The sequence below is a fragment of the Triticum aestivum genome, chromosome 6B (assembly GCF_018294505.1).
Source record: "Triticum aestivum cultivar Chinese Spring chromosome 6B, IWGSC CS RefSeq v2.1, whole genome shotgun sequence".
Lineage (NCBI taxonomy): Eukaryota > Viridiplantae > Streptophyta > Magnoliopsida > Poales > Poaceae > Triticum > Triticum aestivum.
In genome coordinates, this window is record NC_057810.1 from 697,551,530 (window position 1) to 697,574,257 (window position 22,728).

At 45.3% G+C, this 22,728-nt stretch overlaps 3 protein-coding genes across 5 annotated transcripts; all 3 read left to right on the plus strand.

Moving 5' to 3' along the window:
• The first annotated feature begins 4,514 nt into the window (after window positions 1-4,514).
• LOC123139471 (casein kinase I) lies at window positions 4,515-8,679 on the plus strand. The gene is made up of 14 exons (XM_044559266.1): window positions 4,515-4,995; window positions 5,098-5,138; window positions 5,376-5,445; window positions 5,555-5,703; window positions 5,807-5,902; window positions 6,428-6,498; window positions 6,616-6,677; window positions 6,757-6,820; window positions 6,939-7,023; window positions 7,105-7,231; window positions 7,309-7,382; window positions 7,465-7,525; window positions 7,615-7,715; window positions 7,831-8,679. Exons 1-14 carry the CDS (start codon window positions 4,920-4,922, stop codon window positions 8,173-8,175), a joined length of 1,422 nt encoding a protein of 473 aa, XP_044415201.1. The 5' UTR covers window positions 4,515-4,919; the 3' UTR covers window positions 8,176-8,679.
• A 368-nt stretch (window positions 8,680-9,047) lies between these two features.
• On the plus strand, window positions 9,048-13,754 carry LOC123139472 (diphthine--ammonia ligase). 2 transcript variants are annotated; one of them, XM_044559267.1, is made up of 12 exons: window positions 9,048-9,239; window positions 9,328-9,399; window positions 9,524-9,603; window positions 9,703-9,928; window positions 10,038-10,070; window positions 10,155-10,237; window positions 11,016-11,088; window positions 11,302-11,635; window positions 11,766-12,097; window positions 12,261-12,580; window positions 12,698-13,061; window positions 13,148-13,754. In XM_044559267.1, the coding sequence occupies exons 1-12, from the start codon at window positions 9,162-9,164 to the stop codon at window positions 13,340-13,342; spliced, it is 2,190 nt and encodes a 729-aa protein (XP_044415202.1). In that variant the 5' UTR covers window positions 9,048-9,161; the 3' UTR covers window positions 13,343-13,754. The 2 variants fall into 2 exon arrangements, with proteins under 2 accessions (XP_044415202.1, XP_044415203.1); XM_044559268.1 differs by having other exon boundaries at window positions 13,178-13,754.
• Window positions 13,755-14,345: 591 nt separating this feature from the next.
• LOC123139475 (rab GTPase-activating protein 22) lies at window positions 14,346-18,711 on the plus strand. Of its 2 annotated transcripts, XM_044559269.1 has the most exons (11): window positions 14,346-14,736; window positions 15,004-15,099; window positions 15,344-15,447; window positions 16,010-16,206; window positions 16,327-16,449; window positions 16,724-16,812; window positions 17,297-17,402; window positions 17,526-17,623; window positions 17,744-17,983; window positions 18,126-18,209; window positions 18,325-18,711. In XM_044559269.1, the coding sequence occupies exons 1-11, from the start codon at window positions 14,623-14,625 to the stop codon at window positions 18,337-18,339; spliced, it is 1,266 nt and encodes a 421-aa protein (XP_044415204.1). In that variant the 5' UTR covers window positions 14,346-14,622; the 3' UTR covers window positions 18,340-18,711. The 2 variants fall into 2 exon arrangements, with proteins under 2 accessions (XP_044415204.1, XP_044415205.1); XM_044559270.1 differs by lacking the exon at window positions 14,346-14,736 and having other exon boundaries at window positions 15,045-15,099; window positions 16,015-16,206.
• The last annotated feature ends 4,017 nt before the right edge of the window (window positions 18,712-22,728 follow it).

Sequence of the window (22,728 nt, forward strand, 5' to 3'; positions counted from 1 at the left end):
TGCGTCGCTAGCGTGCACTACAACGCTCTCCTGCGTCGTCGATCCCGTCGCATTCCATGCAAGTAGCAGTATGTAATACTCCCTCCGTTTCTAAATATTTGTCTTTTTAGAGGTTTTAAATGGTGACTACATACAGAGCAAAATGAGTGAATCTACACTTTAAAATATGTCTATATACATCCGTATGTGGTGACTATTTAAAATTTTTAGAAAGACAAATATTTAGGAACGGAGGGAGTAATAAACTCGCCACGGCATGCATCTCCGTGGAAACCCAGCACGAGGAAAACATGCGTGGCGGGAACGAGGATCCGGCCGTGCATGCCAAGTTGCCAGCCCCTGACGAGCAAAACATGGGCGAATTGAACCCGGGATCTCGTCAAGAAGACCAAGAAGAAGGCAAGAAGACTACTAGGGTTAAATTAATCGATCGGCGGCTACGTCCGCACGGCCAGCCTGCACCGCCCCCGTCCGGCCGGTGACGACGTGATCCCAGGGCTTCCGTGAACGGACGGACGACCCGGCCTGGGCACCACGCAGCGCATGGCCACCTTCATTCCGCATTTGTTTCCCACCCCCACACACCCTCTCCCTCATCCCCATCCCCGGATCGCCGTCTGCCATCTATTCCCCATCCCCGTCGCCTGCACAATCACCCCCATTGATCATGTCGGTGCGGCCGCACCCTCCATGCAAACCTTTCGTCGCAAAGACCGGAGAGGACCGCACCGAGAGAGAGTTAATGGGAGAGCGTGTGGGAATTCTTGGAGATTGAATCAACCGTCAGCCGCCCTCAAGTGCTTTCACCGCATCTCGATGGTCACCCCCACAAAAATGGAAGCCGCGCTCACACTGGTCTTCAAGGATGTGGCATTGCCCCGCATCCGAGACACACATGCATTCACCGAATGCGTGGCCATAGAGAGAGTGGATTTTTGGAGCCCGGGTTTATTGGAGGACCTTATTTTAAATACTTTACAAATCACATTTTAAGTTTCAAAAAATTCCGAAAATAATTTTACGTGATCATATGGATGTATATTACACATGTGTAAAGTTTGACGATGAAATAAGTAAACATGTGAGCCGTAAAAAATGACAAAATGGTGATTTCCAAATAGTGAATAATGCATGCACTGCTCATCTTTCCAAAATCATGATTTTGTCTTTTTGTGTAACTCACATGGTTACTTATTTCAGCATCAAATTTTGCACATGTGTAATACCCATCCATATAAACGTGTTGATTTGTTTTCAGAATTTTTGAAACTTCAAAAAAGCATTTTGGCACCATTCAAAATATAGGGCTCCAATGCACCCGTCCTCCAAAGTGACTTTTTGGTGCAGCTGAAGCCTTCCTCCGCCTACGAGGTTATTTCCAAGAGAAAGAAGAGCCCGTAGTTCAAAGAATCAATGTGAGTTTCTTTAAGGTTGTTCATCCCCTAGTTGTTTCTTTGGATCTGTTTTGTAAATCCAAATTTTAAATCCTAGTGTAAACCAGTGTTGAAATTTGGTACCGAAAAATTTCCATGTCGAGGAATGAAATTGAACTGATGTCTGAATGACAAGTGAGACGCACATGTAGGAACATAGAGCATCTCCAACAGGCGCACATAAATTTCGTGCGCTAAAATAGTTTTAGTGCGCCACTATAGCACTTTTAGCGTGGCGGACCCAACATTGGTTTAGCATATGCCAAAAAAAACGTGTGCCCAAAAAAACACACAGTGCAAATTGTGAAGCGCGCGCAATCCGGCGTCCCAAATTTACAACTTCTGATAACACTTTTTAGCGCGTGCCCAATCCTTTTTTGCGCATGCACTATTTTACAGCACAACCAAAAAACCTGAATTTTAGCGCTGAGCAGTTTTTGTGCGCCTACTGGAGATGCTCTTAGACAAATCTGTATTTGCGGACAACCACCGCAGCCTCCATATCCCCTATGGCGGTCGCCGGTAAGGCGGACCTGCTCGAGTTGCCCTTAGTTGCCAGGGTTTGGTCGGTGGACATTGTGGCTTCGGCAACAGTGGTGGCCACAACGAATGTTTGTGCTCCCAAATCCCCCCTTTGATGTGCCGGAAGCAAGGCTGCCGAGGTTGTACCAACATCGTTGAAGCGAGCTTTGGTTCTCAGGTCAAGAGTGACCGTGTTCCTCTTGTCCATGGAGACAACAAGGGCTAAAGGGTGCACCGTGCCTTTTCCTCTATGTCATGGACCCTTCCAGATCCACTCCGATGGTGCTTCTTGACGGAGTTTGGTAACTCGCACGGAATGTTACTGTCATGTTCCGATGGTGCCATTTTTCGACGTGCCGACAACATGCCCGAGAGGAAGAATGTGGGTGATTTTGAGCGATCATAATGATTTTTTGTGTTTTCACAAGAATTTTCATGATGCTTGCTATCTAGTCTGAGCCCTAAATCTTTCGGAGAAAGATGGGGCATTTTCTCTCGCATCCGCACCACACAAATTGCTAGGGGGGAGAATATATTCAGCCTGTACGCAACGCGAGTGCAAACCGGCCGCACCTAAAAAGCGACGCAGGCTGCCAAAAACAAGCTCGGCAAGACCGATACGCGGTTCTTTAGCATATATCATATCACAAAATGTCAAATCCAAACCTAACGTACGTGCAGATCATCGAGGAAGCCAATAGAACAACCTACACGCCGGCCGATCGTACTACGAGGAGCGAGCAGCGTACACTACAACGCTCTCTCGCGTCGTCGATCCCGTCGCAGTCCATGCACATATGTATAGTAATAAACTCGCACGATTTGCTCGAAAAAAGGAAAAGGAAAAAAAAAAACTCGCCACGGCATCTCCGTATGTCGAAACCCGGCACGAGGAGAGCATGCTGCGTGACGGGAACGATGTGTGACGGGAACGAGGCCCGACCTCTCACGAGCAAAACATGGGCGAATTGGGCCCCGGGATCTTGTCAAGAAGACCAAGGAGAAGGCAATAAGCAGAAGAAGAGTTGATTAATCTATGGGCGTGCACGTCGAAGTTACCGCGTTGCGTCGCCGTGCGCCTGCGCACGGTGGTGTACGTGCGCGGTACCCGACGCCGGCCACGGCACGCGACGTCAACGGCCACCGCCCATTCCAAGTCCCAGGCCGGGGCCGCCCGTCCGTCCGTCCGTCCGTTCCCGGAAGCCCCCGGATCATGACGTCGTCGCCGGCCGGCCGGACGCGGGGCGGTGCAGGCTGGCCGTGCGTCCGTTCGTACGGCGTATCTGGCCGCGGGATGGATGGGGCGGAGATTTTTTCGTTGGCGCGGGGGCGCGAGAGAGAGAGAGGGGGGGCCAAGGGAGGGAGCGCAGAACGTGTCGGGCGCTACCTAACCCGGCGGGCCCACCACGAGGCGCCGTTCTATCCGGTAGGAAGGAAAGAAAAAGAAAAGAAAAGAAAGATACTCCTGCCCCACTGCCCGCAGCTGCTGCCGCCCTACCCTACGTGCTCCTTCATTTTTCTTTAATGCCCTACCTTTATTATTAGCCAAATGAAATGATATTGATACGCCCCTCTAATTCTGGCGCATGGAAATAGTAGTACTACTAGTAGTATATGCATTTGGACCAATTATCCGGATAACCTTTTTTTTTCTTGCAGCAAGGAGGAGAGGGGGGGGGGGACGCAACACGCAAAAGCGGCAAGGCACGCTTAATGCTTCTTCCGCCATAATTGAAGATGAATAGATCGAAAGATTTTCCGTAAAAAAAAAGAAAAGAAACAAGGCACGCTGACTACGTAGGCTTTTAGACGCGAAACCGTGTGCTTGTGTTGGCGATGCTAACAGCGACAACCGTTCCGGTCGCGTGGTCGAAAGGCGTCGATTTTCTTCGTGCATGCTGCTGGGCGAAACGGAAAGGCCGGTCGGGAGCGGGTAAAAAGGCCGTGTCGGAGTGACATGAGTGCTGCTGCTGCTGCCGTGGTGGTGGTGGGCGCCAAAAACGAAAAAGGATGCCGCCCGACTGACCGCTTTGACAGCAGGTAAGTACTAGCAGCAGCAGTACACTTTGACTTATCCGGACGAAATCACCGGCCTAATAATAGCTAAAGATAACTAAACCCATTCAGTTCAAACAAAAAAAAGTATATATATATATATATATATATATATATATATAGCTAGAAAAAAAGGGATTTCCCGACAGCTAACCGAGCAAAAACAAAATTTACTCGCAGAAAAGAAGGATTTTTTTCTGCAGTCATCACTGGGTAGCTAGCACCGGAAGGAAACCAGAAACGGGCGCAGCTGCCTGCGGCCCAAGACGGGCTGTGTCTGGCTGGCCGTTGCTTACTTACTTACTACTACCACCTTCCTCAAAAAAAAAAAAACTTACTTACTACTACTACCAGTAATCGCAATCAGTTTTGTGCGTGTAACCGGGCGGCGTCCGCCCCTCTATTTACTAATCATCCATCCATCCATCCATCCCCCGCATCCCCACCCCCACGCCTCCACCTTTCCCCCGCCCCACCTTCCCTTGCTGGTCGCCGTCTTCGCCTTGCTCTCTCCCCCCAACCCCACCCCCACCCTCTCCCCGTCCGCCGCTTCTCCTGCCTCCCCTCCCGCCGCCGGCCCGTAGGAACCCGGTCTGCTTGCTGCCTCCTCCGGAGAAGCCACGGTTTCTGCCCCCGCCTCGCCGGATATCCTCGCCCGACCCGCCGGCCCGCTCGCTTCGATTCGTTTCGTTTGTTCGATTCTTGCTCCCCTGTCCTGCTGTACATATCCGCTCGGTCGGCGCCCGGATTTCTCGGCGGCGTGTCTGGATCTGAGCTCGCGCGCGAAATCCCGGCTCGATTCGCTCCCAGGCGCCGCGGCGGCCGGTTTGGATCTCGCGGGGTTAAGAGAGGGGAGGGGAGGGGGTCAAGGCCGTTGATTCGTCGGGAGCCAGGCAGCGGTACTCGGGGATGGATCACATCGTCGGCGGCAAGTTCAAGCTCGGCAAGAAGATCGGGAGCGGATCCTTCGGGGAGCTCTTCCTCGGTCAGCTCGCCGCCCCTCTCCAATATCGTTACTCTATTATTTTTCTCCTTGCTTTGGGTATGGGAACCAAGATGCTGACTTTGCTGGTCTTCTTGCTTGCAGCTGTGAATGTGCAGACAGGAGAGGAGGTCGCCGTCAAACTGGTACTGGATTCCGTCCTACTATCCTCTACCAAGAGCTTTCGTTTACTTGATTGATTCATTCAGCGAGCAACAGCTTGAGAAGAGTCGCACAGTTTGCTGCTTGCGCTAAAAGATCACCATCATAAGATGCACGCCGTAGTGAAATGCTTGTCTTGTTGTACCTAGTCTCAGTTTAGCTAGTGCAAAATATTTAGCCGCCGGGGGTTGCTGAGACGCTGCTTTGTGGCCCTTCTTCAGGAAAATGTCAAGACCAAGCACCCGCAGCTCCATTACGAGTCCAAGCTCTACATGCTTCTCCAGGGAGGAAGTAAGTCCATGGCCATTGACCTTTCTTTGACCATGTCAATCAATGTGGTTTGATTGGTTGCTGATGGTGAAATTTGAGCTGAGAGATGTTTGTTTGTTCTCGCTTGAAGCTGGCATTCCGCACCTCAAGTGGTTCGGTGTGGAGGGGGAGTATAATGTGATGGTGATTGATCTTCTCGGGCCCAGCCTCGAGGACCTCTTCAACTACTGCAGTAGGAAGTTCTCGCTCAAGACCGTGCTCATGCTTGCTGATCAGATGGTGAGAACACCTCCGGTTCATTGTTATACATATATCCCAGTTTCCTGTTTTATACAGATTTCTGGTGTTAACCACATTCCTTTCCTTTCGCCAAACATTCCAGATTAATCGAGTTGAGTACATGCATCAAAAGGGATTTCTTCATCGTGACATAAAACCTGATAATTTCCTTATGGGCCTCGGAAGGAAAGCCAATCAGGTTTGTACTTATATCCGCCTCTCTGCTAATTTAATTACACTCTTGTACTACAGACTACCATCTTGTTTAAAAGTCAAATATTGTTTATGCATTCTGCCAGTTAACCGCATAGCTTATGGTGTAGTGTGTTGATGTTATTAATTGTGGAGTGTTGGGTTTGTGGTTTGCATTCTTGAAGAAGGTCCAACAATGATGCTGTAGTAGAGAAACATGTTTTGACTGCTAAATTACTGCTCCAGTAGTCAAATATCCAATGAAGTATGTTAAATGCTATTGGTCGTGTTAACATGCTTGTAATGGTGTTGCTGCTTCTGCTGTAAAAAGGATATATGGTTAATGACCAAGAGTGGATGACCTAGATGGTCCATTGATATAGGCTGTTAGAGCGTAAGTTACAGAGAAGGTCTATTGATATAGGCAATCAGTTATGCAACTAAGGCCATAAGCTAACAATGTTTTTTTGATGAAACACATGATATATTTCTGAATCCAACTAATTTTGTATATTGTTGACATTCATGCCAGGTATATATAATAGATTATGGACTTGCAAAGAAATTCAGAGACCTTCAGACTCATAAGCACATCCCCTACAGGTTTGTTTAAACTACTTGTACTGCGGCAAAATATAAATGATGTTACAGGGGCATTGTCAACAACTAAATGTACTTTCCTTGTATTGATTATGATGCCATGTTCACTTCAATATGCAGGGAGAACAAGAATCTCACTGGAACTGCACGCTATGCTAGTGTCAATACCCACCTTGGCGTTGGTGAGTTTGCTGTGCTTTCTGAATGATGAAATGAGTAGCTAATTTAAGTTTTGTCTAACATAAGTCGGTTCTGATGCAGAGCAAAGCAGGAGAGATGATTTAGAATCACTTGGTTATGTACTTATGTACTTCCTCAGAGGCAGGTTAGTGCGTCATATCTATCATTCCATACATGCTGTTTTCTTCTAACGTTTTGCACCAATGATGTATTTATGTTTCTCTAAATAATGCTAACTTAATCCATCTTTCTACGTTCAACAGCCTGCCATGGCAGGGGCTGAAAGCAGGCACTAAGAAGCAGAAATATGACAAAATTAGTGAGAAGAAGATGCTTACTCCTGTGGAGGTAATTCATGTTTGAAACTTAATGTGTCCCTTTTTTAGTAACCTCAGTAAACTGACACTTGCATATGATAATTTGTGCTAGGTACTCTGCAAGTCTTACCCTTCAGAATTCATTTCTTACTTCCACTACTGTCGATCATTGCGGTTTGAAGACAAGCCAGATTATTCTTACCTAAAGAGACTATTCCGTGATCTCTTCATCCGGGAAGGTGTGTATTTGGACCAACTTTACCTTGTTCTCATGAATTTCTGCCTGTACCCATTTCTAACTGCATTATTTCTGCAGGATACCAATTCGATTATGTGTTTGACTGGACCATTTTGAAATATCCCCAGATAGGCTCCAATCCAAGGATGAGGGTATGTAGTCTTTGGTTGTAATAATTGGACTACACTGTCCTGTCATGAAGATTGTTAACTTTGTTCACTATTCTTGGTTCAGCCAAGTGAAAGAGTCAGTGGAGCTGCTGGACCTTCTATCGAGAAGATAGAGAAGGCCCCAGGTTTGTTCTTGTGCACATGAGAGTTGTTGTAATGAAACTATGATACAAACCATGCAATCATGACAGCCTAGAAGCATCTTGTGTCACAGGCGAAGCATCTGCTCGGAGGAATCCCAGTGCTTCTCTGAATCAGAGTGACAACCATGCAACCCGACCACGGGAAACTGTATCGATGTCATTAAAGGAGATTGTAAGTCCAACTCCCTGTTCCAGAATAGAAGAGATATAAACTTTGCTTCGCCGCATGTAGTGGACCTTCTATGTGTGCCATGAACTTGACAACCATGAATGTCTCATTTCTGCAGATGCATAGCACAGACCGGTCCGGCGAAAGGACCATGGAGAGGACCGTGGAGAGACCTCGTACATCCTCCCGCACAGGCAGTGCATCGAGGAGAGCAGTTGCATCAAGCAGCAGGCCAGGCTCATCCATGGAACCGAGCGAGCAGCAGTACAGCCGGACGAGCAGGTTGTTCTCCAGCAGCAATAACGGTGGCAGCCGCCCGTCCAGCACCCAGAGAGTCAATCCTGGGGTGAGCGAGTCAAGGGCCACGTCCCTCTCACGGGCGGCGGTCGCAAGAGGGTCGCGTGACGAGCCCCTCCACCGCAGCCTCGAGCTCCTGTCCCTCGGCACCGGCAAGAGGAAATAACAGGAAGGGAGGGGGACAAGGGAACCCGAACCCGAACCCGAGAACGAACGATGGAACAAGGAAACGACGCCGTTTGCGACTCTGTAAATGACAGGATACCACCACCACCCTATTCGTCAACAGCCCGCCTGGAGCATCCCATAATTTCCATGGTGCTTCCAGCCTGTTGGTAGTATCACCACCACCATCATTGTTTGATAGATAGCAATAATTTGCTGCTGCTGCTGCTGTTGGTTGTTGTTGTCGTCGTCGTCGTCGGTCGGCGTGTGCGCGTTAGGGCCAAGTCCTAGCTTCGTGGTGATTAATTTAGAGGTGGTCAAGATTCAACATATTTATGTTTCTTTATTACCTTCCCGCTGGGACTTGGCAAACTTTTTTTCCGAGACTTTGCTGTAATTTTCTCTCCTCTCTTTGTTTGTTGCAACCTCTGGATCTGCTTGTTCAACAACAGAAAGTTGATGAAAGTAACTTCCAGTATAAAATTCCAGCCTCCTTGGTTATAGATATTCTTGCATTGCTTCGGTATCGATGTATATGAACTGTGATTGTACAAGAAATGGCCTTCTTTGGAAGAGAAATCATGTAAATTTCATAAAAAATGCTGTGGCTGTTGCCAGTAAAACCAAAACGATTTTTTTGTCCGTTAGAACAGAGGAATAACATTTTTTTACCATTATTAAAAATATTTATACAGCTGAATATGTTTTAAATTTTTTGACATGAAAACAGTTTTTAAAAGTTGATTCCTTATTCGCTAGAAAAGTCCACGGAAGTAAAATAACCCTGTACCTGTTGCCACGCGTGTCACTGGCAGGTGGGACCAGCATGTCAGCCGTCCCCGTCGTTTTCACTTTACCCCAGAACGGAGTAAAAATCACGCCTGGCCTCCACGCTCGAGGAGGATTGACGGAGTGACGACTCTCTGACTAACCCTAGCCTAGCCGCCTAGGGAGCGAGCGGGGAGGCGGCCGGAGCCGGAGCCGGAGATGGAGGTGGTGGCGCTGGTGAGCGGCGGCAAGGACAGCTGCTTCTCCATGATGCGCTGCCTCGACTACGGCCACAAGGCAGGGCCCGACCCCCCCACCCCGTCCAGTCCAGTAATCTCGTCGGCGTTTCCGCCCTTGCTGAACCTCGCCGCTAATCTGCCCGCAGGTCGTCGCCCTGGCCAACCTCGTCCCCCTCGACGACGCCGTCGACGAGCTCGACAGCTACATGTACCAGACCGTACGGCCCGCCCTCCCCGCTCCCGCGCCACATGTTTTTTTTCTTCTTCCTCTCCGCGCCGTGTGATGAATGTGGTCTCTGTTTTCTGAAATTTGCTGGTTGCTTGTGGTCTTTGGGGATCTAGGTCGGGCACCAGATCGTGGTCTGCTACGCCAAATGCATGGGCCTGCCCCTGTTCCGCCGCCGCATCAGCGGATCCACAAGGCAACATATCTGTCCTCAGCTTTTTGTTCCCCCAAATGTCATAGCTCTATTGGGATGAATTTGATGTGACTTCGCTCAATCGGCCATTGTTGTCCGCAGGGATCATGCTCTCAAATACAGTGTCACCGCGGGAGACGAGGTGGAGGACATGTTTGCCCTGTTGAGCGAGGTGAAGCGGCGAATTCCGTCTATTGGCGCCGTGTCATCGGGCGCCATCGCCTCCGATTACCAGAGGCTCCGGGTCGAGAGCGTCTGCTCGAGGCTGGGCCTGGTCTCGCTCGCCTACATGTGGAGGCAGGACCAGACTCTGCTTCTCGAAGAAATGGTAAAATGTGAAGAGTTCAGTTTTTCTGTTCCTCTTTCGGCAGATTGCCTGGTCTGGCAGAAACTGTTTGCTCACGTTGTCACTTTTGTTCTGATCTTTATCCCTACAGATAAGAAGGGGCATCGTGGCTATAACAGTCAAGGTATACAGTGCCGTTTTCTTCAACTTGCTTGCATCATTGCATTTGTCTCTTTGGAACAAGTGGTTGATCCTATGGCGTTTATAGGTGGCTGCAATGGGGTTGAAACCTTCTGTCCACTTGGGGAAAGAACTGGCTGAACTAAAGAGCCATCTGCTCCAAATGAATGAGTACGTTCCTAACTCCTTTCTATCCATGCCTTTTGGCCTTTAGGACATTTCATGTTAGAAAGAGTGGCTTCTCGTCCCTTCTGAGTGGTTATGGGCTTGAATGAGCAAGGGGATTAATTTCATGTAGTGATCAATGAGCGAGTATGGTTTCTGAAAGTACATCGCTATTGCAGTCATGGATACGAATGCTAGTTTTTGCCTCTTATTGTCCTCAAAAAGTAGTTGGCTGGTACACCCTCTGTTTTTATTTACTTTGCACATTAGCTTTGTCCTAAGTCAAACTTTATAATGTTTGACCAAGCTTATAAAAAAACAATATGAACATTTACATTAACAAATATATATGATGTGAAAATATATTCAATGATGAATCTAACGGTACTAATTTGGTATTGTAGATGTTAATAATTTTTCTATAAACCTGGTCAAAACAAGGTTTGACTTGAGACAAAAGCTAATCTGCAGAGTAAATAAAAAGGGAGGGAGTAAAACTTAGTTTGTCTAGCTCTTGGTTGTATGATGGATTGACTGTGAATATTACTTCCCCCATTAGGTCTTATGTTTAGTGTTGGTGAACTGGCTAGTAATGTTTTGTTGGTTCCTGGAAGCAAACTCTGTTTTGTCAGGAATAGAAATGGGAGTCTCCTGTAATGAAAGAAATGTACCACAGTTTGTTCCTCTCTGCATGTCTTATTCTCATTGATCTCTATGTAAATGCTGGTCTTTTGCTCGCATATATTTTCATCTTGTAATTTATCTTCTTTGTTTATCCTATTAGGAGTTTTGGAATCAATGTCTGTGGTGAAGGTGGAGAGTACGAAACACTAACTCTTGACTGCCCTCTATTTCGTGTAAGTTTGAGGAGCTGACTGAAAACATCATGACACTTGTTTTAGAATGCTAGGTAGACCGTCATCATGACCACTTTCCACGCCATGTTGGCACTGTCCATACTAACATGTTCATCAGAGATGCCTGCTGAGTTTTCTTATGCACAGTAATGTTCTCCTACCAGTAAACACCAGCAGTTGAATTTTCTGCACTATAATATGCTATGTTTGCAGAATGCAAGGATTGTCCTTGATGATTTTGAAGTGATACTCCACTCTGCTGATTCCATTGCTTCAGTTGGAATTCTTCATCCGCTGGCATTTCATGTTGAGCCCAAGCCAGGTTCATCTAGCAGCATTGGGGATGGTGTTATTGCTCAAGAGAATTCTAGTTGCTTGTACGAAGTAAATGGAGCTATTGCACACACGGATGGGGAAACCAAACAGACCTTGAATCCAACACCAACCTCTGATGCTTACCCAGATACAAATGTATGCATTTCAAAGACAGGGAAGACTTTGTTTTCCATTGGTTGTTGGATAGAAGAACCCTCTAGTGCTTCGCAAGGTGCATACTCCCGTGCTACTTATTTCCATGTTATTGAACTGTTCATAATTCTCTGCCTGGTAGGAGTACCTTATGTTCTATTTCATCTTGCTTTGTTGGACACTCACTTACAATTCCATTACGTCAATAGGCATGAAGGCAGATCTAGTCAAAGTTTTGAGCAGAATCGAGAATCAGCTCAAGGACGGAGGGTTAAGTTGGGCAAATGTTGTATATGTTCACCTCTACATTTCAAGCATGAAGGAATTTGGATTAGCCAATGAAGTTTATGTCAGCTTCATCACAGAACAGAAATGTCACCTTGGTGTTCCTTCGCGCAGTACAATTGAATTACCACTTGTTCAGGCTGGTTTAGGCCATGCATATGTGGAGGTTCTAGTGTCAAATGATCTGGTCAAAAGAGTTCTGCATGTACAAAGCATCTCATGCTGGGCTCCTAGTTGCATCGGACCTTATAGCCAGGTAAAAGAACACTCCATGATAATGCCATGAATTCATATTAAAAGCTGTCTGTAGACTAGTTGCTGTCTGCAGAGCGCAGACTAGTTGCCGGTATATTCAGTTGGCAAAGAGTGTTCACATATGATTACACTGGGACATGAAATTTCTTTCTAATGTCTTTCAGGCAACACTCTATGGAGAGATTCTCTATATGGCCGGTCAGCTCGGGCTTGATCCCCCTACGATGAAGCTCTGTCCTGGAGGTGCAACAGCTCAACTGGAACTAGCACTGCGTAATAGTGAAGCTGTGGCTAATGCCTTCAAGAGCTCTATCTTCTCTTCAGCAATACACTTTCTCGTGTACTGCTCTGCCCACCTGACATCCACTGAGAAGGAAGCAGTTGAACAAAAACTGCAGAACTCATATATTGCTCATTTGGATTCTGCAAGAAGTGGATCGTATCCTACTATTCTATATGTACTAGCACCGGATCTTCCAAAAGGGTAAGCATATTTTTCTTCTATCTTTTTTATCAGCAAGAAAACCCGTGTCATCTGGATAAACATGTTTGGTGATGCCATGCTGAAATTTATAAGAAATATGTGTTCCCATTTTTTCAGAGCGTGCGTGGAGATAAAACCAATATTGTATGTCCCTGCTGATGACTACAACGATAATGATGATGATGGAGATATTACCAGAGAGCCGGAGGCCGGAGGGTCAAAGCCATCACCGAGCAAAGTCCTGAGTGAGTGGAGCGCACAATACTCTGCCTTGCACGACTCATGCTGCCTGGTCAACACGGTCGCTGGGAAGATTTGCTCTGCTGTGGTTTCAGTCACGAATGACATCGCATCAAAGATCTGTCCCAGCACCGAACAATCACACCCCTCAAAGGAGCATTTGAAAGCCATAGCCAGATTCTGCGCTTTCCAGCTGGCAAAGACCCTGGCAGACAACGGCTTCTCCTGGGACGACGTGACGGTAAGTCTCAGGCCCGTGATTCCTTTTCGCAGCCGCACCGGTCCCGCCTCCTAAATCAGCATTACTGAATTCATCTATACCCGCAGATGCTGAGGTTCTACTATTCGGTGAAGCAGGCGGCGGCAGCGGACGCGATGTCCCGCGCGTTCCACGAGGCCTTCGCCGAGCTCGGAGGAGCCGCCGGGGCGCCCGTCTTCAACCTCATCCCAGTCTCGGGGTCCGGTCGCTCCGCGTCGATGGATGACGTTGTCACGTGCGAGCTACTAGCTTCCAAGGCTTAAGCCAAGAAGAAGAAGCTTGGCCTGCACTTGTCAGCTTCCAAAGCTAAAGCCAAAACCTGGGCCTGCACCTTGGTCGATCACGCTCGCCGGAATGAACGCATCTTTCGTTGCAAGATCGGAGGCAAGCAGTAGGACGATTATCCGCCGGCGCCGTGTCAAGCTGGACGGCGGATGACAGACCAGGCGCCTTGTTGTTGTTAGTACCTGTGATGGTGATTTTGGTTTATTGTTATTATTATATGATGATCAATATCAAATATGTTACAAAGTACACTGGATCTGGCTGGCCGTGGCTGTGGCTTGTAACGACATTGGTTGGTTGGCTGGCTCGGTTAGTGGCATGGGTGTTCGTCGTGTTAACCAAGCACGCACGCACGCACGGCTTATTATATTCACACAAGATTTTTTTAAATTAATTTGTTGCAAAATCTGGAGTGCCTACCATTCCGAGGCAAACCTTTTGATATCATCATCAGAATAAATAAATCTGGAGTGACAATATAAGAATTAACAAGTAGTGTATCCTCCGCCCAAATGATTTGTAAAAATATACAATTAAGCCCAACGGAAAGGAAATCTTATCGAAGGCTATTATAGTTTATGAAGATGAGCAACAACAATCCTAGCCGCAAGAAACAAATCATCGACCAGCTGATGGAGAATGCGACGACGAACACACAAGAAAGTATAAGAAGGATATATAAATAGTTATAGTAGGAATAAATTGTGTTAGTAGTAATCGATTTTCCCTCACAAGAAGAAAAGAAATAGGAGTATACAGGAATGTATACTAGACTAGACTTGACCAATTCCATTGCTGGGAAGTTGTCGACACGCCTTTATTATATTATATTAAGTAAAAAATGAAAAGCAGCTGTGCTTGATGTTGTAATAATGGTAATTTAATAATAATAAATAAAGAAAAAGAAAAGGAAAAAGAAAAAGAAAAAGGCGTCCCATCCAGCAGCTGTGTGCCGTGCTTCTTCTCTCCCCTCGCTCCTCCGTCCTCTCTCTCCCCACTCCCGACCGGACCCGGCCAAATTTAGCCGTTACACCACCTCTGACCTCTCTCCACAACACACGTCACACACACAGATCGATCGATCGATCGAGGAGGCGGAGGAGCATCCCGATCCTTATCCGCCCGGCGATCTTCGTCCGCCGTCCCGGCCCGGCCAGCCGCAAGCCCCGCCGGTCGCCGGCGTCTGGACCGATCCGTCTCCGATCTGGTCGATTGAGGAGGAGGAGGAAGGGGATCGAGAAGAGGAGGGGCGGGCAAGATGATGTTCTTGGCGTGCTGCTACAACGACCCGGACATGCTCATCGATCCGGAGACCATCTACCCCACCCGCGCCGACTGCACCGACGCCCCCAAGTCCCGCTTCAAGCCCATGGCACGCACCCACGCGATCCCCCCCTCCCTCTGCTTCTTTCTTCTCTGCACATATCATCCCTCTTCTCTGCATCACGAATTATCATCCCCATCTGGACGCCTATCTATGGATCCCCTGTAGTATCCATGTGCACATTCAGACTCTCATAGGCTGGCTCTTTTTTTTTTAATCATTTGCTCAGAAGCTGATTGTATTGTATTGCATTGATCGTCGAGTGCGTTGATTTATTGACTGATTGTCTTGTTGTTGTTTTTTTTACTCTGGCAGCCTCGCCGCACGCTGAGTCCGAGGAGATGGAAGCTGCTGTTCAACGAGGAGGGCTGCCTCGACGCGGCTGGAATGATCATGAGAGTACAGCGTGGGGTGAGCTATATATATCTTCCTTTCTCCAGATTCATCACCAGCAGCGTTATTACCCTGGACAACATTCAGTTCGTAGACTCTGTTGTAGTATCTTGTGCATCCCTTCACACTGTTTTCAACCCTTGGGGCATTTTGGGGCATTTGTTAGTATCCCTTGGGGCATACATACCGCCTCTATGCACATGTTGTGACCCCTCGGTTTAACTGAACCAGGACTTTGTCTTTGTTTTGGTCATGCCAACAGGGTGTCCACCCAAATATCAAAGGAGAAGTTTGGGAGTATTTGCTGGGTTGTTACGACCCTAAAAGCACTACTGAACAGAGGAACCAGTTGCGGCAACAGAGAAGGTTTTTTTTTTCTTTTTTCAATCTTCATTTGCATCTTACTTTCACCTTATCATCTAAGTCCATTTTCATTTCATTACAGTTTCACTTTCCGTTGCGATTCATAATTTTTACTCCCTCTGTAAACTATTATAAAAGCGTTTAGATCACTATTTTAGTATTCTAAATGCTCTTATATTAATTTACGGAGGGAGTACAATCTAGCAAAGCGCTCACCAACCACCTTTCTTGTTTTTGGTCCTTATTTTTCCAAGAGTATCTACTTTAAGCATATAGGATAATACTTATGAGTAACTGAGAGTTAAAATTTCTCAAATAAATCACAAGTAGTTTAGAGATATGGAGTTCTCTACAAGAATGGAAGCAGTCTAAAAAAACGATAGACATTCAAGCCATTGTATCTACAAGTTTCAATTTGTTGAAAACTGGATTAATGTAGTTCTGTCACATGCTAAGCTGCACCATAGCAATGCTGTGCTTCAGGAAGTTCACCATGCTTTTCACAAAGTTATAAATACAGCATATAGATGGGATGAGGATTATACTGATTTGAATATTTTCATAGGTTAGAATATGAGAAACTGAAAACAAAGTGCCGAGAGATGGACACAACAGTTGGTAGTGGAAGGGTAATTACTATGCCTGTCATAACAGAAGATGGCCAGCCTATCGAGGATCCTAACGCGACTGGAGAACAACCAACCAATAATGGACCGCTCACGAAAGAAGTTATTCAATGGAAACTTCTTCTGCACCAAATTGGTAAGCAGCAGTATTGCCTCTGTTTTCAGCATCCATCGCATGTAAAATAAATAAATAACAGTTGGTGTATATTGTCTTCAAGTTTTTAAATTTTCTGGTTCTTTCACTACTCAATTGCAGGTCTCGATGTTAATCGAACTGACCGTACACTAGTTTATTACGAGAGCCAGGAGAACTTGGCACGACTGTGGGACATTCTTACAGTGTACGCATGGGTGGACACTGACATCGGTTACTGTCAGGGTGAGTTGTTTAAGCAATGCAGATCTTTTTGTCTGCGTGTGCAGATCAAGTATTTTTGAAACAAATCTGGATCAATTATTAGTAAAAAGGGGAATCCTTTCATGCATGAGCCGTGATTTTTGAAACAAATCTGGACCAAAATGCTACTCCTTCCGTCCCACAATATAAGATTGTTTTTCAAGCTAACATAGCTTGAAAAATGATCTTATATATATTGTGGGACGGAGGGAGTATGTTGTATATATGCTTATTAAATCCTTTCATGCATGAGCAGGAATGAGTGATCTTTGTTCACCAATATCAATCATTTTGGAACATGAAGCGGATGCTTTTTGGTGCTTTGAACGGCTGATGCGCAGAGTGGTAAGCACACCTATCCTTTTATCACTCAAGAAACATTTTGATCCTCTACATCTTCAATTATTTAGGAACTGCATTGCTTTCTACAGATAACATATAAAACTAAAAGGCTATAGAAAAAAAATGCATACAATTACATTTAAACCTTGCATGAACATGAATGGCAAGATGATTGTTGTAAGATACACCTGGTAATAAAGTCTTTTACATATATATGGTTGCATAATTTGAGACCTACTCAGTCTGAATTCTGAATTGTAGGTAGCCGATTTTGCTTTGCACAAGCATTTGTTGGTTTCCCAAACCTTAAAGGGACAATGTGCATAAGTGTAGCTATTTGATACTGGTACCAAAAGAAGCGAAAAAACTCTGAATTTCTTGGCTGTGCTTTTTGTAATAGTAGTTGTTCTGCTGCATGTGGTATCTGACTTCATTCATGTTTCTGCATATACTAAAAGCTTTAGTATTTTACCTTCAAAATATGCAGCGTGAAAATTTCAAGAGTACTTCTACCTCAATTGGAGTTCGATCTCAGCTGACCACCTTGTCAACAATAATGAAAACTGTTGATCCAAAGCTACATGAGCATTTAGGTAGAGTTTTTTTTTGAGCTCAATGTTCTTTACTAGACTGTTCAAGAAATGAATGCCTTTGCTTCATCAATTATTTAACAACGAGCTCCAGTTTTTGTATTCCTGATAAAAAAATGTATGCAGAAAATCTTGATGGAGGTGAATACTTATTTGCCTTTCGGATGCTGATGGTTATTTTTCGTAGAGAGTTCTCTTTTATAGACACAATGTACCTTTGGGAGGTAAGGTTTGTTGATAATCCTAATCTAATAGTACCAATTACTACATTGGGCATTGGTTTCTTAATGAAAGGCGTTCATGGCCACAAGGTAACTATTTTCTTGATCTTCAAAATGTTGCAGCTCATGTGGTCTATGGAGTACAATCCAGGTTTTTTTTCAATGTTGGAGAGTAACACGGGCCCACCAAATGAAAAAGATGAAAATACCCTAAAACAGTGTGGAAAGTTTGAAAGGAAAAAATTGCAGGCAGCCAAGCAAGAGGAGCAGATCCCTCTATCGGTCTTTGTTGTAGCTAGCGTCATAGAGGCTAGAAACAAGCGGTTACTGGGGGAGGCAAAAGGTCTCGACGATGTCGTCAAGGTCCTCTCTCTCTCTCTCTCACACACACACACACACACACACGCACACACACACACACACGCACACACACACACACACACACACACAATGTTGATCATAACCGAAAGTTATGTTTTTTTATGTTCCTGTCCCCTGAGAACAGATTTTGAATGAAATCACTGGAAGCCTGGATGCAAAAAAGGCATGTAGAGGGGCATTGACAATTCAGGAGAAGTACCTAACCACAGTGAGTTTCCTGTCGATACCTATACCATTGTCAGTTTAGCCTGATTATTTGGTTGGCAATTTCCTGTCGATAAGGAGATGCAAATAAAAATAATTTGTACTTTCCTGAACTGCAGGTAAAAGCATCATAGCGGCGTGTACAGGAAAGCATCCTTAGCAACAAGATTCGATTGGTCTTTTTTTCTTTTTACTGGAGAAACAGCTGTATGGCAGAAAATTTTCCATTTTTCATATGTGTATGTTCTGTAATTTTTTGACCCACCATGTAATTTGGCACTTGCACAAAAGGGAAATGAATACCAGTGGGATTGTTCAGGAATAAAGGTTGCATTTGTTGTAGAGTTAAAATACCAGTAGGATTATCTGTTAGCAAGGTTTGCTGCTCCTCATAAATATACTTCAAACACTTCAAGTCTCAACTGTTGTTGCATACATCGAGATATGTAAAATTTTTCCTTTCAGCGAACTATGTTCCTGGAGTTAAATTTTGTTTTGGTTCTTTATACTCCAGTGGTTGGAGAGGAGTAGGAATCAACGAATAAAATGGCACATAATTAGCACGAAAGACAGACCAGGTGCTAGAAGCCCCCACTGGGAAAAGATTATACGAGGCAAGCCTTACCCCTGCACATTGCAATGCAGAGAGGCCACGCCGAACCCAGGACTTCTTGACACAAGTGGGGAGTACTTCACCACTCACCACTGCGCCAGGCCTGTCCTTCGCAAATAATCAGGCTAAACCAGAAATTAGTTAATGAAATGGCCAACCATTTGGCTAAAATAGGAACCTGATTCAGGCCAAGACCTGATCTCTTTTTGATGAGAACACCTGAAGTCATGATCTCAAAGAAGAAAAAGACGGGGAAATGAAAAATCCTGTGAACATTGTACTCCCTCCGTCTCAAAATAAGTGTCTTAACTTTAATATAGCTTTGTACTGAAGTTAAGTACTGAGGCACTTATTTTGAGACGGAGGGAGTATTAGATATCAGTACAGAATTTATTAATTACTTTCGCTTAAACAGATGGATTATGGATGGGCTTAGGCCCATATAAGACACTAATCCCTGGTTAATCTTGAGGCCCATGTATGAGATGGCAGGTGGTGGGAAGTTTAGTCCCACCTTGCTAGTTGAGGAGAGTTGAGACCCCTTTATAAGGGCTGCTCTACCACTTGCCATTGGGAGCTTGGGAAGAGGAGTAGTACACGCACGCTCCTCCTCCTCCGCCGCCCGCCTCGCCTCGACGCGCGCGTACCGCGGGAATGAGCCGAGTTTTTGCCGCTCAAGAACGAATTAATTAGGGATTAATTAATTAGTCGCTAACAGGTGGGCCACTGTCCGAGACGTTGGACTATGGGCTGACTTGCGTTGCCGGGATTCGTCGAGTCCCTTGCCGGAAGTGCGACCCTTCGACGACTCCCTTACCGGGAGTGCATCGACTTGGTCGTGGGCTTCCGCCCAGGCCCACGACTTCCTACCCGACGACCTATATAAGAAGGCTCTGCCCAGTGGAGTGACCTAGTTCGGTTCACTCACTCCTTCTTGCGTAACCTAGCTGTCATCTACTGTTCCTTGCTCTGTGCTGCCTCCGACGACCCCACCCCGACGACCGCGTGCACGGTTGGTCGGGAGAGTGATACGTCTCCGTCATATCTATAATTTTTGATTGTTTCATGCCAATATTCTACAACTTCCATATACTTTTTGGCAACTTTTTATACTATTTTTTGGGACTAACATATTGATCCAGTGCCCAGTGCCAGTTCCTGTCTGTTGCATGTTTTTTGTTTCGCAGAAACCCAATATCAAACGGAGTCCAAACGGGATAAAAACAGACGGAGATTTTTTTTGGAATATTTATGATTTTTGGGAAGTGAAATCAACGCGAAACGGTGTCCGGGGTGGTCACGAGGTAGGGGGCGCGCCCTACCCCCCAGGCGCGCCCCTGACCCTCGTGGTCCACCCATAAGGCAGTTGACGCTCTTCTTTTGGCGCAAGAAAGCTAATTTTATGAGAAAGATCTGGGTGAAAGATTCACCCCAATCAGAGTTACGGATCTCCGGATATTTAAGAAACAGTGAAAGGGTAGAATTAGGGAACGCAGAAACAGAGAGATAGATCCAATCTCAGAGGGGCTCTCGCCCCTCCCACGCCATGGGAGCCAAGGAACACAGGGGAAACCCTTCTCCCATCTAGGGAGGAGGTCAAGGAAGAAGAAGAAGAAGGGGGCCCCTCTCCCCCTTGCTTCCGGTGGCGCCGGAGCGCTGTCGGGGGCCATCATCATCACCGTGATCTTCACCAACACCGCCGCCATCTTCACCAACATCTCCACCAACTCTTCCTCCCTCTATGCAGCGGTGTAACCTCTCTCTTACCCGCTGTAATCTCTACTTAAACATGGTGCTCAACACTATATATTATTCCCCAATGATGTATGGCTATCTTATGATGTTTGAGTAGATCCGTTTTGTCCTATGGGTTAATTGATGATCGTGATTGGTTTGAGTTGCATGTTTTATTATTGGTGTTGTCCTATTGTGCCCTCCGTGTCGCGCAAGCGTGAGGGATTCCTGCTATAGGGTTTTCAATATGTTTATGATTTTCTTATGGTGGGTTGCGTGAGTGACTGAAACACAAACCCGAGTAAGTAGGTTGTTTGCGTATGGGATAAAAGGGGACTTGATACTTTAATGCTATGGTTGGGTTTTACCTTAATGAATCTTTAGTAGTTGCGGACGCTTGCTAGAGTTCCAATCATAAGTGCATATGATCCAAGTAGAGAAAGTATGTTAGCTTATGCCTCTCCCTCAAATAGAATTGCAACAATGATTACCGGTCTAGTTATCGATTGCCTTGGACAAATAACTTTCCCGTAACAAAAAGCTCTCTACTAATATTTACTTTATTGCATCTTTATCTAAAACAGCCCCTAGTTTATGTTTACATGCTCTTTATTGTCTTGCAAACCTAGCCTTTCACACCTACAAAGTACTTCTCGTTTCATACTTGTTCTAGGTAAAGCGAACATCAAGCGTGCGTAGAGTTGTATCGGTGGTCGATAGAACTTGAGGGAATATTTATTCTACCTTTAGCTCCTCGTTGGGTTCGACACTCTTACTTATCGAAAACTGTTGCGATCCCGTATACTTGCGGGTTATCAAGACCTTTTTCTGGCGCCGTTGCCGGGGAGTCATAGCGTGGGGTGAATATTCTCGTGTGTGCTTGTTTGCTTTATCACTAAGTAATTTTTATTTGCTGTTCTTAGTTGTTTTCTATCTTTAGTTATGGGTAGGAAACGTAAAATACCAAAAAAAATAGTTGTACCTACTGCACCAATGGTTGAAGAACCACTCAAAATCTATCACACTACTGAAGCTTTTTACTTGGATCATCTTCGATCCCTTTGTGCTCGTGCTGAAACCCCAACTAGCTTAGTTGAGGGAAAATCCTTAGATGAGCATGCTTGTTATGTAAGACACCGTATATCTGAAAAAGGGAAACTATTATGGGATCAAATTCAACGTTTGCAATGCTATGCTTGGAATTTATGTGAAATATATGATATTACTTGTTGTTCTAAAAACCCTAAGAAACACATTCTCTACCAATGTGAGTTTGATAAAGGGATCGTACCTTCATATGCTAAGGGTGTTTATAATTACTATGATGTTCAACAAATTGAAGAATTTGTTGCTTTTAACGGTGCTTTTGAAATTTCTTCTTTGATTGAAAAGTATGATGCTACTCTCTACAAATCTGAAAATTTTGCCATACTTGAATATTGCTATGATAATTATGCTTCTAATGTCCATGTTAAACTATATATTGAGGCCTACCCCGCTGTCCAAGAAGGGACTAATATTTTGCAGGAAGCTATGGAAGAAGAAATTGATGAAACTGTGAGCTAATTGGATGAAAAAGATGATGAGGAGAGCGAAGAACAAAAGGAGGAAGAGCGGATTAGCTACCCGTGCCCACCTTCTAATGAGAGTAGCCCTCCAACTCATACATTATTTAATTTCCCTTCATGCTTACCGAAGGATGATTGCTATGATCCCTTGAATTTGTTTGAAATATCCCTTTTTGATGATGCTTGCTATGCTTGTGGCCAAGATGCCAATATGAATTATGCTTATGGAAATGAACTTGCTATAGTTCCTTATTTTAAACATGAAATTGTTGCTATTGCACCCACGCATTATAGTCCTATTATCTTTCTGAATTCTCCCTACTACACTATATCAGAGAAGTTTGTGCTTATTAAGGATTATATTGATGGGTTGCCTTTTACCATTGCACATGATGATTTTGATGAATGTAATATGCATGTGTTTGATGCTCCTACTTGCAATTATTATGAGAGAGGAACTATTTCTCCACCTCTCTATGTTTCCCATACTATGAAATTGCAAGAAACTGCTTATACTATGCATTGGCCTTTACTTTGTGTGCATGAATTGTTCTTTTATGACATGCCGATGCATAGGAAGAGAGTTAGACTTCATTGTTGCATGATGT

Excerpts from the sequence above, each read along its gene's own strand:
- LOC123139471 (XM_044559266.1), top strand. The coding sequence starts at position 4,920 with ATGGATCACATCGTCGGCGGCAAGTTCAAGCTCGGCAAGAAGATCGGG. Across the intron at positions 5,446-5,554 it reads CATGCTTCTCCAGGGAGGAA|CTGGCATTCCGCACCTCAAG; the intron begins GTAAGTCCATGG and ends TCTCGCTTGAAG. Across the intron at positions 7,716-7,830 it reads CGATGTCATTAAAGGAGATT|ATGCATAGCACAGACCGGTC; the intron begins GTAAGTCCAACT and ends TCATTTCTGCAG.
- LOC123139472 (XM_044559267.1), top strand. The coding sequence starts at position 9,162 with ATGGAGGTGGTGGCGCTGGTGAGCGGCGGCAAGGACAGCTGCTTCTCC. Across the intron at positions 9,240-9,327 it reads GCCTCGACTACGGCCACAAG|GTCGTCGCCCTGGCCAACCT; the intron begins GCAGGGCCCGAC and ends ATCTGCCCGCAG. Across the intron at positions 12,581-12,697 it reads GCACCGGATCTTCCAAAAGG|AGCGTGCGTGGAGATAAAAC; the intron begins GTAAGCATATTT and ends CCATTTTTTCAG.
- LOC123139475 (XM_044559269.1), top strand. The coding sequence starts at position 14,623 with ATGATGTTCTTGGCGTGCTGCTACAACGACCCGGACATGCTCATCGAT. Across the intron at positions 14,737-15,003 it reads AGTCCCGCTTCAAGCCCATG|CCTCGCCGCACGCTGAGTCC; the intron begins GCACGCACCCAC and ends TTACTCTGGCAG. Across the intron at positions 16,450-16,723 it reads TGACATCGGTTACTGTCAGG|GAATGAGTGATCTTTGTTCA; the intron begins GTGAGTTGTTTA and ends ATGCATGAGCAG.